Below are 16,428 nucleotides of genomic sequence, written 5' to 3'. Positions count from 1 at the left end.
CTCTTGTGCCTTGATGGGCTTACAGAGGGAGTCATCACCCAGAGTCTGCCACCAATAGAGTGACCTCAGTGGGTCTGAGCAAGAATTTAGGCCCTAAAAACAGGGTCATCAGAGGAGGAGGGGCTCCAGATTTTGGCAGTTCAACCACCAAAAGTGAGGGGAAAGCTTACTAACTACAAACTGAACAGAGTGTGCTTATGGGAAGTATAGGAATTTGGAGAGTTTAGGGAAAAACTCACCAATTAGACATTGTTGGGAGGAGAAGGCCAGTGACTGAAGATCTGAGTGTGCAAAAACTGAACTAGCTGTGGGTATCTGTTTCTGCTTCCATCAGCTACTGGATGAAGGCTCTAGGATGGCATATAAGGTAGTCATCAATCTCATTATCAGGGAAGGACATTTAAGGTAGCCTCTCCACTATTGCTTAGATTGTTAGTTGGTGTCATCCTTGTAGATCTCTGAACATTTCCCTAATGCCAAATTTCTCTTTAAACCTATAAAAGCAGACACCTACAGCTAAACACTGAACTGAACTCCTGGAACCCAGTTGCAGAGAGGGAGGAGTGATGAGCAAAGGGGTCAAGACCAGGCTGTCAAGAAACCTGGGGTCAAGAAACAGCTGAAATGAACAAGAGGAGCTCATGAACCCCAGACTGATAGCTGGAAAACCAGCATAGGACTGATCCAGACCACTGAACGTGGGTGTCAGTGAGGAGGACTGGGCAGTCTATGGGGCCTCTGGTAGTAGATCAGTATTAACCACTAGTATGCAAATGGACTTTGGGAGCCCACTCCACACAGAGGGATGCTCTCTCAGCCTAGAGACATGGGGAAGGGCCTAGGCTCTGCTCCAAATGATATGACAGACTTTGAAGATCCCACATGGAAGGCCTCACCCTCCCTGTGGAGCAGAAAGGGCATGGGATAGGGGGTCAGTGAGGGTCAGGGGAGAAGGAGAGGGAGAGGGAACTGGGATTGACATGTGAAACAAGCTTGTTTCTAATTTAAATAAAGAAATAGAAAAAAAAAGAACTGGGCTAGAGTGGGAGGGGAGGGAATGGAAGTCCCTGTAAGCTAATATCCAATTTGTAGCAACATATGAATGGATTAATAGATATTGACTCAGAAGCCCCCAAGATCAAATTCTTAACACAAAGGACATTTATTTGTTCCAGAGGGACAAAGGACAGGAAATAAGAGACAAAGACAGGAAACAGAAGAAAAGGGAGAAGGGGAAGGGTAGAAGGGAGAGGGGGAAGGGATATTTGTCCATAGGGAGGGGAGGATTGCCTCAGGATAGAGAGGAGACACACATGGTGGCTTATAAAGGTAAAAGGAGAAACTGTATGTTAGGAGGAGGTCTTGGTTTATAAAAGTAAAAGGGGAAACACTATGTCAGGAGGAGGCACTTAATTTAAATTGGGCATGCTAATTCTAAGGTGAAAAGGGTCAGGGAAAGACCCTGACTTGACCCCCAGGACCAAGGTTTGAAATTGTACCAAACCCCCAAGCTTGCCACAGAGTCAGGCTTCAGAATCCTACCAATCCCTGAGAATAGAATCTCACCAATTCCTGAGGTTCCTGAACTTGAAATGCCACCAATCCCTGAGCTTGCCCCACAATCAATCCAACAAAATCCACCAATCCCATTGCACTCTGGAAAGCTCCACTCCTCAAGAAATCATAACTAAGGTCTGGACCCTCTTCAGTTTGCTGCAACTTCTCTCCTGAGGCAGGCAATCAGTCTCCTGGATTCTTCCTTCCCAATAAGTCTCTTGAGTGGGGTTTGTTGTGTGCTGTGACATTTTTTCTTTTTCTTTTTTTTAAAATTACACATTTTTTATATTTAAATTAGAAACAATCTTGTTCCTCCTCCCTCCCATCCTCCTTTACCCTCCACCGACCCCCCATCTCATTCCCCTTTTGCTCCCCAGGGAGGGTGAGGCCTTCCATGGGGGATCTTCAAAGTTTGTCTCATCATTTGGAGCAGGGCCTTAGCCCTCCCCCATGTGTCTAGGCTGAGAGAGTATCCATCTTTGTGGAATGGGCTCCCAAAGTCCATTCGTGTACTAGGGATAAATACTGATCCACTACCAGAGGCTCCATAGACTGCCCAGACCTCCTAACTGACACCCACGTTCAGGGGGTCTGGGTCGGTCCTATGCTGGTTTTTCAGCTATCAGTCTGGGGTCTGTGAGGTTTGTTGTGTGCTATGACATTTTTGCCAGATCCCAGGTACAGCAATTTTCACAGCAGCAGAGTAGAACTGAGCAGACCTCTAATACTTTTGCTGGAGAAATTTTTCCCCTAATGGAGCAGAGTTGTCATACTGTGGGGGCTTAAGTGGAGCTGTAACAACTTTGCTGGGGGAAACCTTCCCCTGCAGTGGGGCTGTAAATTGCTTCACTTATGGTGATTTTGTGGTATTCCTTGGATTCTGATTGCCAGGAAAGCTTTCTGTCTGAGCTGCAATGCTTACACTAACTAGGTGATCCATAGGAGACTTGATTGTTGGACTTAAATACTTTGATAGCTGAACCTTGGTAGTCACCTTCAGGAAGAGGAAGTGACCAAATAAGGGACTAGACCTTGGTGGCTAGCTTTAGGAATGTAATGTAATGACTTTTTATCAAGCACAGGGAACTGGGAAGAAGGACAAGGTGTGTCAGGGCCATGTTTCCCATGCTCACACCGGGGGGAGTTTCTTCATCCACAGTCTCAATGGCTTCATTTGGGGGATTAATTGATATTGACTCAGAAGCCCCCAAGATCAAATTCTTAACACAAAGGACATTTATTTGTTCCAGAGGGACAAAGGACAGGAAATAAGAGACAAAGACAGGAAATAGAAGAAAAGGGAGAAGGGGAAGGGAACAAGACAGAGGGGAAGGGGTATTTGTCCTTGGGTTGTGAAGGATTGCCTCTGGATAGAGAGGGTACACACATGGCCCCTAGGCATGGTGGCTTATAAAGGTAAAAGGGAAAACCGTATATTAGAAAGAGGTCTTTAATTTAAATTGGGCATGCTAACTCTAACGTGAAAAGGGTTAGGGAAAGACCCTGACTCAACCCCAGGACCAGGGTTTGAAATTGCACCAACCCCCAAGCTTGCCACAGAGTCAGGCTGCAGAATCCTACCAATCCCTGCGAATAGAATCTCACCAATTCCTGAGGTTCCTGAACTTGAAATGCCACCAATCCCAAGGCACTCTGGAAAGCTCCACTCCTCAAGAAATCATAACTAAGGTCTGGACCCTCTTCAGTTTGCTGCAGCTTCTCACCTGAGGCAGGCAATCAGTCTCCTGGATTCTTCCTTCCCAATAAATCTCTTGAGTGGGGTTTGTTGTGTGCTGTGACGTTTTTGCCAGATCCCAGGTATAACAACTTTCATGGCAGCAGAGTACTGAGCAGAACTCTAACACTTTCACTGGGGAAACTTTCCCCCCAGTGGAGCAGATTTGTTATGCTATGGGGGACCTAAGTGGAACTGTAACAACCTTGCTGGGGAAATCTTTTCCTGGAGAGGGGCTGTAAGCTGCTATACTTAAGGTGACTTCGTGGTAGTCCTTGGATTCTGATTGCCAAGCGACCTTTCTGTCTGAGTTGCAATGATTACACCCCGTAGATGAGCCAAAGGGGACTTTCGATTGTTGGACTTCAATACTTTGATAGCTGGACTTTGGTAGTCAGCTTCAGGAAGAGGAAGTAGTCAAATAAAGGACTAGACCTTGGTGGCTAGCTTTAGGAATGTAATGTAATGACTTTTTGTCAAGCACAGGGAACAGGGAAGAAGGACAAGGTGTGTCAGGGCCATGTTTCCCATGCTCACACTGGGGAGAGTTTCTTCATCCACAGTCTCAATGGCTTCATTTGGGGGACAGAGGGTATAGGTCTTTGACCATCACACATGACAGCATTGCATCTTTAGCTGCTGTACAGGACAGCATATGACTTTGGTTACTGGACCCACAAGATCTGAGAGATTTTCTTGCAGGTGAGGAAATAAGAAGACTGACCTACTTTGGTGAGGCAAAGGAGAACAGTCAACTCAGTGTCCACAGTTTTTGCAGGGCCCTGGTGGTAGGCCAGGAATAGGGCAGTTATTTGCCTACTGGGTAGGGTAACCATAATACAAGTGGAGCTGTCTATACCCTACATCTTCTTGGGCAATATTGGAGTAGCCTCTTGTAACACATTTTTTGTCTACACCAAAAGCCTTTTTCATTAAACACCTTAAATACCATATTTAGCCAAACTCTGAAGAGTTTGAGGACCGTGCATTAAGTATATCTGATTTTAAACAAACTTTGCTTGTTTTTAGTTACTTGTCTTAGGTTTCACCTTCAAAACATATACAGGAAGTTAGGTCAAACTTGTCATTGTAAATGAATTGCATCTGTCCTTAGCATGACTGGGAATATAGTTCTGAGCATTAAAGAATTAGATAATAGGAAGACTGAGCATAATGTGCATGTCTTAACTCTCTTTAATAGTTTATAATTTAGTGGATTTTTTAGATAGTATTTTACAGTTTTATCCCTGTTGGGTTTGATTTTATATGTCCACATGACCCAAATCACACCTATATCCTTTTAGGGTGACTCCCTTTTTATTGCCAGGAATAAGTCATTTATCATTCTGTGCTGGATGGGTGGTCCTGGACAGATGATAAAGCCTCTTAGGACAAAGCATAGGGTGGAAAAAAAAAACTAGTGCAATAGGGAGTCACTCAGAGAAGAACAGGCCTGATTCCAACAACCACAGTTTAGTGTTCATTGAATCAGACTGTATTTAGGCTCACAGATCTCCCAGTAAGTCCTTGAATTGGAAGTGGGTGAGTCGCTCTCATTTTGCTATGGAAAGACAGGTTTGGAGTGACACAGTGGGGAGGGGAATGGAGTCGGCTGGTACAACTGCAACCTCTGCTTCTGCTATTGGGAATGCTTTCCTGGGATGTTCTCTGTCCTTTCTTGAATTCCTTCACTGTCCTTCTTTTGTTAACTTTTCCTTTCCAATATACATTACAATTTGATAACTTTTGACAGCTGTGCCACTGTCTTCAGTCAAGATAAGAAGCAAACCAGTTCCTCAGTTCCCTCTTTCCTGAGGTGCGTTGTTGTCCTCAGGTCAGAGACTAGTCATTTTTACTTGTTCTGGGACCCTCAGCCTACCTAGGACTCTTCAGTGGGTGGTCGTACCCTTGAGGGCCCAGTTCAAGATCTGGTCCATGCCTGGATTTGAGACAAATGTCTTGAAGATTAAAATGTCCAGGGGTTTTGAGGAACTTGGTCAATTAGTGCCTGTACTTAGCCTACCCATACTGTGTAATCTCTATTCATCCCCCCAGTGAAATTTGTTGAATAGCAGTAGAGATCACCAAGTCAGTTACCAGGAAGTATGCCTGCCACAGTGAGCAGGATTAAGACGTAGGTCTGGAGACACTGACATCTTCACATAAGTGAGAGGCCTGGTGTTTGCAAATCTAAGAACCAGCATGTCATGAGAAGAGCCAGTGCCAGGGAAGCACAGCCCCAGAAGCTGGTAGAGTGTGCTGGGAAGTAGAAGGGGATCCCTCCAGACAAAACGAGCCTTGAGAGTTTAGACAGTGGTGGCTGTTGAGCTTTCTGGCTATGGCTACTGTGCAGGCTAGCTTCTTAGAAGGTGCTGGCTCCTGGAGAACTGACCACCCAGGAATTCTGGAAAGTGGCACTGGCTCTTCCTCTGTGCTATGGGTCTCATTGGTGCTTGAAGAAGCACTTATTGAAGGATTCTTGAATGCCTTTGCAGTGATCATGCCTTGAGGTGACCTGCTTATCCAGATCCTGGCTGAACATACTTAGCATCTTTTCATTTCATATAGAAGTAGTGATGTTTGGTCATTGCTAAACAAAACAACACAACAGCACAGCCCTGGCTAGGCCGCAAGTCACAGAGACCTAGCTATTACTGTGACTTTGATTTGTGGTTCCCTATGAACAGGAAATGCTGAGCAGCATGTGTTTATTTTGGTAAAATGCCTGGTATTTTTTTCTTGCCTTTTTAAAGTAGTTAATGTATTCTGTTTTTGTTAGGGTTTTTACTGCTGTGAAGAAAAACCATGACCATTACAGCTCTTATAACGGAAAAACATTTAATTTGGGTAGATGCATTTTCAGAGGTTTAGACAATTATCATCATTGCAGGACATGGTTTGTATACTTGGTGGTGGAAAAGCAGCTGAGTAGTGTACTTCTTGATCCACTGGCAACAAGAACTGGTCAAGGCTTGAAAATACAGGAGACATCAAAGTCCATCCCTCTAGTGATACACTTCCTCCAACAAAACCATACCTACTCCAACATGGGCACACCTTTTAACATTGCCACTCCCTGTGAGCTTATGGGGGCCAATAACATTCAAACTACCGCACATCTTTTTTGGTATTTGATCAGTTTTGATAGTTCCACACACGCGTGCATGTACACACACACACACACACACACACACACACACACACGCACACACACACACACACACACACGGGGTGGGGGACAGAGAGGAAGCAGGCAAATGGTCAAGTGGTTAAGAGCATTGGCTGCTGCCAGAGGACCTGGATTCAATACCCAGCGCCAACCACATGGTTCTCTAACTACAATTCCTCCAGAGGATCTGATGGCCTTGTTGGGCAATCGTCATGCATGTCGTTCACAGACACACATGGAAGTAACACCCCCCCCCATCACACAAAACAGACAGACAAACCTTTCAAACAAAAACAAACAACTTAAAATAAGGTAAAAATAAAATAGAAAGTAGGAGGATTAAAAGAAATGAGAAAGTCTTTATTAGCCGGTAGGCAACTACACTGGGTGTTCTGGATCCCAGTGTAACTTCCTCAGGGTGAGTCTTTAAGCACAAAAACCATGTTCTGGGCTGACGTACTTCAGTTTATAAGACCATTTAGCCAGAAGCAGAACTACAGAAGCCAAAAGAGACTTTCCCAGAACTATGAAATTGGAAGGATTTAAGTCTTTGTTTTAGTTTTAGCAGGTGGTACTGTCCATGTGCTCAGTTTTACAGTCTGAAAGGTCCTTTGATCATGGAGTCAGTTATGGTAAGGTCTGGGGCGATGTTACACTATTCACTTTGAGCTTAATTTTCACCGTTTCTGTTTGTAGTGACATCAGTGACTAGAGTTTATTTGTTCTTTGTAGACTTTTGTTTTCTTGATCCCAAGTCTTGTTCCCTCTCAGGCCTTGTAACTTGGATGTAGCTCTCAACATCCATTTTTCACTTGTCTGCACCCTTTTCCACTTTGTTCATTAATTTTACCTGAAATATTTATCTATGATCTTAGTGTCATGAATGGTTCAGTTATATATGTTACACTGTGCTATTGCTACTTTTCACACCTGTTTCTTTCCAATCATTAGGACAAATCAGGAAAAAATACATCCCTCTAATCTTAAATTAAGCCATGCACCCACTGTTTGCTTTTTTAGGTTTCTTCTCTTCAGGCTCCTGAGTGCTGCTTTCCCTCTCTGTTGTGTGGCCTCAGTTTCCCCTGATGTTTTGTACTTCTATTTCCCTGTCTCTTCTCTTTACATGTTACAGGCTCAGCAGTGAAGTCAGCCGAACAGGGTTTCAGGAACCAAAGTCAATGCCTATATTTGTTTTATTAGGTAATACTTTTAAGAAACCATTAAACATCAAAATTTATCATTTCAGTATCATCCAATTAGCACCAAAGCCCACACAGTTAAGTATTGCTTACAGAAATGAAGACACTGCTGCCACATGCATGGGCGTTTCTAAGCTGCCATCTGCCTAAGCTGGTGGTTGAAGTGTGGACAAGTCAGAGTCCAGAAGAATTCTTATAGAAACCAAGAAGCTGATTCTAAAATTTCAATGGAAATCCAAAAGTCACAGAATAAGCTAGAACAGTTTTGAAAAGTAAACACACAGCTTGAGGACTTACCCTCCCAATATGTATTACGTAGCCCCCATTGTCAGTGCAGGTTGGAGTTAGGGTGGACACACAGCTCCATAGACTGGATGAAGAGTCCAGAAATGGATCCACACACATGTAGCAATGTGTGTTTTAAGTGCTAATTTTATTATTTTAAAAATTGGATGAATAAGTATGTATTTCTGTGTGGTTATGTGCACTGGTTCTTGGGGTGGTCAGCAGTATCAGCAGGTACTCTTGGAAGTTGTTGGGAACTGAACTCTGGTCTCTGAACTGCTGAGCCATCTCTTCAGCAGGTTTTAAAATATTGTTTCCTATTTTCGATTTACTTTTTCTTGTTTGAGAATTTCATACATGCATAGATAGGTTTTAATAAAATCTACCCTATATTCCTCCTCTCCCATCTTCTCTTCCATTCCTCCCCACATATTTCCTCACAACTTCATGTGATTTTTTAAAAAAACCCACTGAATCCTCTTAATGCCATCTGCATGTGCTTGGGTGTGGGGTCACCTACCGGAACATGAGAAGAGGCTGCATTCCTGAAGAAAACGGACCCTTCCCTCAACAGCAGCTGAGAGTTACCAATAGTCCTTAGATAGGAGAGGGACTTCATGAATCCCCTCACCATCCATTCTGGGACCTTCAGTCAGTGTTTTTTTTTTAATTTTTTGGGGGGAAAGGGAAGGGAGGGAGGAGGAAGAGAAGGGGAGATGGGGATTTGGGATGAGAACATGATGAATAAGGAAAGACAAGTTGGGGGAAGAACAGAGAAGGAGAGCAATGAAAGAGATACCTTAATAGAGGGAGCCATTATGGGCTTAATGAGAAACTTGTTTGCCTTTTGTAAGAAAAATTTCATGACAAGAAAAATAAAGTCAAGAAATAGAAAATGGAATAAGTGAGGAAAGATGAATCTAAATGATAGTGGGAGGTGTTCCTCCCACTTGGGGACTCAGCAAGATGCTACAGGCCACTAGCACAGATGTTTATTAAGAACCTTGGGTAGTTGATCAGTATTTATCCCTGGTATACAAATGGACTTTGGACTCCCATCCAACAATGAGAGATGTATTCTCACCCTGGACTCTTGGGGGAGGGTGTAGACCCTGCCCTGGATGAAATGACAGACTATGGACACCCCCATGGAGGGCCTCACCCTCCCTGGGGAAATGAGGGGACATTGGGGGGGGGTTGGTGGGAGGGCGTCGAAGGAGAGGAGGGAAATGGAGAGGGACCTGGAATTGACATGTGAAGCAACCTTGTTTCTAATTTAAATTTAAACTTAAAAATAAAAAGTATATATATAAAAAATAAAAAGAAGGCAATTACTTAAATTAGGATTAGTTATCCAGAGTTCTCACAGTCTACCCAGTAGATATCATATCCTCTTTATTATCTTAAAAACCATAAGGAACTTTACAGTATAACATATTACTTTACTACTTGATGAAAATTGACAATCAGTAGAGAAGATTTGCCTCTATAGCCTAACACTTATATTGTAAGCTCTTACCTAGTGGCTTTGGAAGTATATATTCTTCTCTTTCTCAAAACCTTTGTTCAGACAGTCTTCACAATCCAAGTACCCAAGTGTTCTCTTACCTAACATCAGAGAGGTGGCTGGTTTCTACAAGATTTTTTGCTTCAACATCTACACTTAGGTGGTAACTAGTCCTAATAACATCCTTAGGACAGATGCCTAGTACACAGAGCAGTCAGTGGTTTAAAAAAAAAGATGTGTCCATACTAAGGCCAGAAAAAAGGCATTGCTTGTCTTCCTTCATCACTCTTTACCTGTTCCTTTGAGGTAGGGTCTCTCTGAGCCTGAGGCTCAGGTTTCTCAGCCAGTCTGGAAGTCAACAAACCCCTTTGATCCTCCACCACATACACAGCAAGGGGATTCCTTGTTCAATGTTTATCAAACAGTATAAAAAATAGACACATTTTGGATCCAGGTAAACAAGGCCCCACATCCTGGCGTGCCTTCCAGTGACTGGGGAAGGCCACAGAGCTTCCCATCCTGGCAGGAGCCAAGTACCCCAGATCCCAGGTCTTCTCTTCCACCAAGGAGAGCAGGGGGCCAGATGGTCCAGCCAGACCAGGTAAAACAGGCCCTGCATCCAGTGCCTGGGGATTGCCTGGGAACTGCTACAGAGCTTCCCTTCACAGCAGGAGCCAAGCACCCCAGAATTCAGGTCTTCTTTTCCACTAACGAGACCAGGAAACCAGAGGATCAAGGTAAACAAGGCCCCCACATCCTGGTGTGCTTTCCAGTGCCTGGGGACTCCCACAGAGCCTCCTATCCCAGCAGGATCCAAGTACTCCAGATCCCAGGTCTTCTCTTCTACCAAAGGGAACAGGGGACCAGGTGGGAGGAATTGCCTTTAGTTTCTCTTCATTTGTCTTGATGCTGGCTGTTGGTTTGCTGTATATGGCTTTTGTTATGTTTAGGTATGTTCCTGTTATACCTGATCTCTCCAAGACCTTTATCATGAAGGGTTGTTAGATTTTGTCAAAGGCTTAACCTTTGTTTGAACCTGTCTTTGAAACTGAGGTGTGTTTCTTGTATGCAGCAGAAGGATGGAATCTGTCTTCGTATCCATTCTGCTAGCCTGTGTCTTTTTATAGGTGGGTAAAGACCATTGATATTCAGGGATATTAATGACCATTGATTGTTGATTCTTGTTTGCTTTGGATCCGTTTTTGTGGTGGTTTTATGTGTCAGTTTTTCTCCTATTTCTGATTTCTGGTACAGTTAGATTATCTATTGCCCTTGTTATTTTGAGTGTAGTTAACTTCCTTGGGTTGGAGTTTTCCTTCTAGACCTTTCTGTAGGGTTGGATTTGTGGATACATATTGCATAAATCTGGTTTTGTCATGGGATATCTTGTTTTCTCCATCTATAATGATTGAGAGTTTTGCTGGGAATAGTAGTCTGATCTGGAATTTGTGGTCTCTTATTGTTTGTAGAACATCTATCCAGGACTTTCTGGCTTTCATAGTTTCCATGGAGAAGTCAGGTGTAATTCTGATAGGTTTGCCTTTATATGTTAATTGACCTTTTTCCTTTGCTGCTTTTAATATTCGTTTTTTAGTCGATTATTATGTGGCGAAGGAACTTTTTTTTTGGTCCAGTCTATTTGTGTTTGATAAGCTTCTTATAGTTTCATAGGCATCTCCTTCTTCAGGTTGGGAAAACTTTCTTCTATGATTTTGCTGAATATGTTTTCTGTACCATTGAACTGGGCTTCTTCGCCTTCTTCTATACCTATTATTCTTATATTTGGTCTTTTCACGGTGTCCTATATTTCCTGGATATTTTGTGATAAGGATTTGTTAGATTTAAGAATTTCTTTTGTTGATGAATCTATTTTCTTCAGTGCATGTGATTCTGTCTTCCATCTCTTGTATTCTGTTAGTTATGCCTGCATCTGTAGTTCCTGAGTGTTTTTTCAGCTTTCAAGTTCCAGCATTACCTCAGTTTGTGTTTTTCTTATTGTCTCCATTTCGGTTTTCAGGCCTTGAACTTTTTGAATTGTTTCCTTCATCTGTTTGATTGGTTTTTCTTGGGGTTGCTTGCTTTCTTCAAGAGATTTGTTGATTCTTGCAATTTTTGGTTTGTGTTTTCTTCCATTTCTTTAAGGGATTTTCTCATATCCTCATTGAGGGCCTCTATCACTTTCAGGAGGTTGTTGTGAAGGCCATTCTTTTCTGTTTCATCTGTGTTGATATGCTCAGGTCTTGCTGGTGTAGAGTTTCTAGACCCTGGTGGTGTCATGCTTGTTCCTCTATTGTTGGCTGTGTTTTTATATTGCCTTCTTCCCATCCTTTCTTTCAGTGGGAGCTAGCGGGGTCTCTTCCTCTCCTTAAGCACTGGGAAAGGACCAGACACTGAAGACTGAGGTGTGGGCAGACTCAGGGTGGTCCGTCCGGGAGGGGCAGGTCTTCTCTAGGTGCAGAAAATGCCCAAGGAGACAGAGCCGGGGATGTAGGGAGTTGGGGCTAAGAGTAGTGCTGCCACTCACCTTAAGCACCGGCAAAGGACCAGAAGACACTCTGAGTCAAATTATATATGTGTCTTTTAGGTGCATTTGGACATAATTATGAAAATACATACCTTCTAAAGGAATGAAAATCATTTGAGCATAGCTCAGAGATGCAGTACTTGTCTCAGCTCTGGCTTTCAACCCCAGCATGAGAAAAAGTCACTAGAACAGATCCATTGCTGTCCCCATGTATGTGAGCATACAGGGGTCTGGGGTGGGGGGCTGGTCCTAGCCTCCTCTGATGGAGCCAGCAGTGACCCCAAGACATTCACTTTGGTTCATTTCAGCTAACCACAGGAAGGGGTGCTCAGTGGCATGAGGACATGGGGGACCTGGGGGCCTTGAGGGTCTAAGGGAGCAGCAGGAGTCATGAGCTGGAAGTAACAACGTTCTTTCCCTCTGGCTTCTCAGTGGGGATGGAGCTCCCTTAGAGGTTGGATCTACCCGAGATAGGTAACTGCAGTCCTGAGGATGACCTCCGAATTAGGAGTCAGGTCGAGGAAAGGGGTGAGTAACTGGATCCTGTGCTGCTGTTTTTCAGGGAGACCAAAACGCTGCTCACTTCACTTTGGAATCCTTCCCTTCATAGTGTTTGCCTTGGTCTTTTTTGGGTAAGAATCCAGGCTGGTGAGGAACAGCTCATGAGATGGGGACCCTGAGCCATTAGCATCCCCACTAGCATAATGGCAGTGATGAGGGTGCTCTTAGTCACTCCCACACTGGCTTGTCCTGCTTTTGCTTATCTCCATAGTGAAAAGCCTCTCTTGTAAACTTGTTTTGAGTCCAAAAAAGGGTTTGGGGATTGGCCTTAGCAATGTGGTGGTCTAGGGAAGGAGAGGGAGACAGGCCTAGGGATTGGAGGCAGTCCTCTCTAGGTGCAGATGGTCTGTGACCCTCACAGAGCAAAGAAACTGCCATGTCTGCTGGGGCTTCTGTAGACACAGCCAAAGAACACTCCCTGGTGTGGTCTTGTGGTACAGGTAACTGGCATTGAGAAGGGGCTGCCTGCAACTGCTACAGGTGTCCAGATGCAGGCCTTGTCCCCAGGTCCTTCCTGTTGCTGCCTCTTCTTCCAGTGGGGTGGGCATGCTTAGTCCTGTCACATGGCCCTGCATCCAACTGGGAATTCTGTGCTCACTGTGCTGGATACAGGGGAACATTCTGGAGGGAGGCACAGACAGCCAGATGCAGGTCTGTGTCCTGAACAGCTGCCCCTGTGCATGTCCGTCCCACAGCTATGGGTTCGTGAGCCACAGAAGCCAGGAATTGGGAACCCCAGGAGCTATGACTAGGTGAGTATGTTTGTGTATGGTGTGTGTGTGTGTGTGTGTGTGTGTGTGTGTGTGTGTCTATGTGTGTGTGTGTGTGTGTGTGTGTATGGGCTACCGGTTGGATGAAATTTCTGCTGCATGTTGTCTCGTGGCCTCTGCCTGTCCTTCTACATGGATGGGTCATGTCCTACTCTAGGCTGCCCAGAGCGGCCCCAGCTGCCCCCTGCTGTCTTTAGAGGGAGTGTGTTTTGGGAAACACTGTTGTTGTTTCTGACTTCAGCTTCATCCTCCCTTTTGTACCTACCTGGTCAGCCCAAGGACACTTTCTATTCCCCACCCCCCTCCCCAGCCGCCTGCTGAGTGCAAGGGCTTTTGCCTTCAATATACAGACCCAGGTTAGAGGCCCCTCCATCCCCACATTCCCCAGATCCTGTCAGTCTGCCTTTGGGGAAGGCATCCCTTGGCTTTGCCTGTTTTCCTGGGCCTCCTGTGGTCTTCCATGAGCCCCAAGCTTGCCTGTCTGTCTCATCCCTGCTTTCCTCACAGTAGCTAATGATCCTTCAGCACAGAAGGTAGGAGGCTTCCTGAAACGGGGTCCTGCCTGATGACCCTCTCCAGCAGCCTGCAGCTCCGCATTCCTGCACAAGCCATGCTTGCCCTTGAGCGGGGCTGGGCTTAGTCTTCATCTATGCTGTGCTTCCCACTAGGCTACACTGCCTCCCAGCTGCTCTTTGTTCCCACAGTTCCCTCTTGTGTCAGTTTTCCAGTGCTGCAAAGTGCTCTGTCCCATCCTGTTTTGTGTTGGGAGGCAGTCACACATTTGATGACTGTCTCTCAGGAGGTGCCTGAGGTCATATGCAGAGCTAGGTGGGTCTCCCTGGAGGTCTCAATTTCTGGTGGTTCAGGATGGCCCTCAGCTAAAGTGCCCATCCCTGGTGCCGACTGGGCTTCCTCTCTGCCAGGTCGGATGGTTCTGGGCAGGTGACTTATTATGATGTTAGTCCAGCCACTCAGAAGCCGGGTTTGAAGTCATCCAGGCACTGCTGCCTCAGTTTATCTGTTCAATAACAAGGAATAGACTCCACTTCTTGATGGCTGGGCACTGGGGCTTCTTCTGTGTTCTGGAACTCCTTTTTGCTCAGGTTCCACTCAGGAGCGGCTGATGAGTGTGAGTCAGAACCTTGACTACAGTGTTTGACATCAGAATCTATGGTATGACAGTGGTTGATTCCATGTAGTTTGCATAGTGCCTGGGAGGATCATTATGTGCTGTTTTTTTTTTTTTTTAGTATATTGGAACACATGTACCCTCAGGCACCACTCCCCTTCCTCCAGGCCCTGTACCTGACCCCTGACCCCTCCTGGTTTAAACCTGTCTTCTGTGTTGTCCTTCCGCAGAGTGGCTGTTGGAGAGCTGGATGTCCAGGAGGTTGTAGCCCTGTCAAGGTATCCTGCCCTCCTGTGGTGCTCTCCAGCCATGGGCTGAGGGGTGTGGATGGAGGGGTATGTGTGTATGTGTAAGTATGGGCAGCTGGGAAGTCCCTTCCTGCACCAGAAGATGAGAACACAGCCCTACACTCTGTGTTGACCACCTGCATGTCATTCGCTTTTAAAGAGCCAGGCTGGCTCATCTGGTACAGAGCTGAGTTTACAGCTGTGCACCCCATTCCCAGGGCAACATTCACAACACACGAGTTTACCATCCTCACCATTGCAAGAGTTCAGTGCAGTAAGCACGTTCATGCTGAGGTACAGCTATCCCCACCGTGCATCTCTAGATCATTCCATCTGGTAAACTATATCCACCAAACACTGACTCCCTATTGCCCAGCCCTGTTGCAGGACCTCACCCCCATCTTGTCTGTTCTGTGTTGTTCCTCTGAGCCTGGCCACTCTGTAGTAGTGCCTCCTGGGGATGGGGTCATGAAGGGCTTCTCTTATGTGACTGGTCAGACTCAGTCAATAAGGCGTCATCAAGCCTCATCCCTGTGTAGAAATTTTCTGTTTTATTAAAAAGGTTCATTCACTGCCTTAGAGAGATTCGTTTTTGTTTTATGAGTATGAGTGTTTTGCCTCCATGTATGTCTGCGCACTACATTCATGCCTGTGCCCAAAGAGGCCATTAAAGAACTTTGGGTTCCCTGGGACTGGAGTTCCGGAAGGGTGTGGTCTCCATGTGTGTGCTGGGAACGGAATCCAGCTGTTCTGCAAGAGCAGTCAGTGCTCTCACTGCCGAGCATCTCTCCAGCCCTGCTCTCTGCTTTACAAGCCGTCACAGGGCATGCAGCTCCCGAGCAGAGATGGCTCCTGACCCTTGGGGACTGATCTTGGTGGGGAACTTAACACTGATGTTGGGGCTGGTCTCTGACCCAGACAGAGAGCCAGGACTCTGTGCGACTTCAGCCAGGAAAGGCCCAAGGCAGACTACAGGCCCAGGTTGACAGGTATACATCGACCAGGGACAAAAGTGTCCAGCCTTATGTGACTTGTGAATTAATGTAGTCCTTAGCTCTTCCAACCTTAAGTGGAGGGAGGGTGTCATGCTTTCCTCTCCCTACCTTAACGAAGTAAGACTGTCATTTTCCTGCTTCAGTCAATCCTTGGCTCCCAATATCATGGACAGGCACAGCTCCTGGTTGCCAGCCCAAGTTCAGGTCTGTGCCTGGTCCATGGCTACCAGCGACATGCTTCCCACTGTCCGTCCTGTCCCCTTGAGTGCCTGTGTTGTCTTTTTGCAGGATGGTCTATGCCCAGCCAAAGGCGCTGACACCCAGGTGAGTAGATTTAGTCAGTGCATGTGTAGAGCAGGAGTCATAAGGAACTCAAGGACGATTGCTCACGGTGGGGAATAGTTCAGTAGGGCACCCGAGGCCCTGGGTCAGTCTGTAGCACTGGGAAAAACACAACTCAGAAAAAACCAAAGCTTGATTCTGGTTGTCACTGCCCTGACTCCTCCAACCCTTTCAGAGTCTCAGGGTTGTCTGATTCAGATCTGGAGCCCAGAGCATCTTGTTTCCCATCTGGGCTTCTGCTCCTTGTTTCCTGTCTCTGTCACCGGAGTTTCAGAGACGTGCTGGGTGCAGTGGTTGTAAACCCAGCTGCTTTCAGAGCTTGGTGGAGTGGGGTGGGCTTAGTCAGAGAGAGCTGATGCTGACTGACT

The 16,428-nt window shown here is 45.7% G+C and overlaps 1 protein-coding gene across 7 annotated transcripts in view; it reads left to right on the top strand.

The window, feature by feature from the left end:
- LOC121140322 (histo-blood group ABO system transferase 1) overlaps positions 1-16,428 on the top strand; it is a 40,717-nt gene that overhangs the window by 12,126 nt on the left and 12,163 nt on the right. For 2 of the 7 annotated variants that reach the window (XM_040745181.1, XM_040745183.1), the window contains exons 2-5: positions 12,539-12,608; positions 13,233-13,289; positions 14,667-14,714; positions 16,007-16,042. In XM_040745181.1, the coding sequence (XP_040601115.1) occupies positions 12,539-12,608; positions 13,233-13,289; positions 14,667-14,714; positions 16,007-16,042 (211 nt within the window). Of the gene's footprint in view, positions 1-12,408; positions 12,505-12,538; positions 12,609-13,232; positions 13,290-14,666; positions 14,715-14,748; positions 14,772-16,006; positions 16,043-16,428 lie in introns of those variants that run through there. The other 5 variants (XM_040745184.1, XM_040745182.1, XM_040745187.1 and 2 more) reach the window with 5 other exon arrangements.

The sequence above is a fragment of the Mesocricetus auratus genome, unplaced genomic scaffold (assembly GCF_017639785.1).
Source record: "Mesocricetus auratus isolate SY011 unplaced genomic scaffold, BCM_Maur_2.0 Super-Scaffold_100004, whole genome shotgun sequence".
Lineage (NCBI taxonomy): Eukaryota > Metazoa > Chordata > Mammalia > Rodentia > Cricetidae > Mesocricetus > Mesocricetus auratus.
This window is presented reverse-complemented; position numbering and strand designations above follow the sequence as displayed.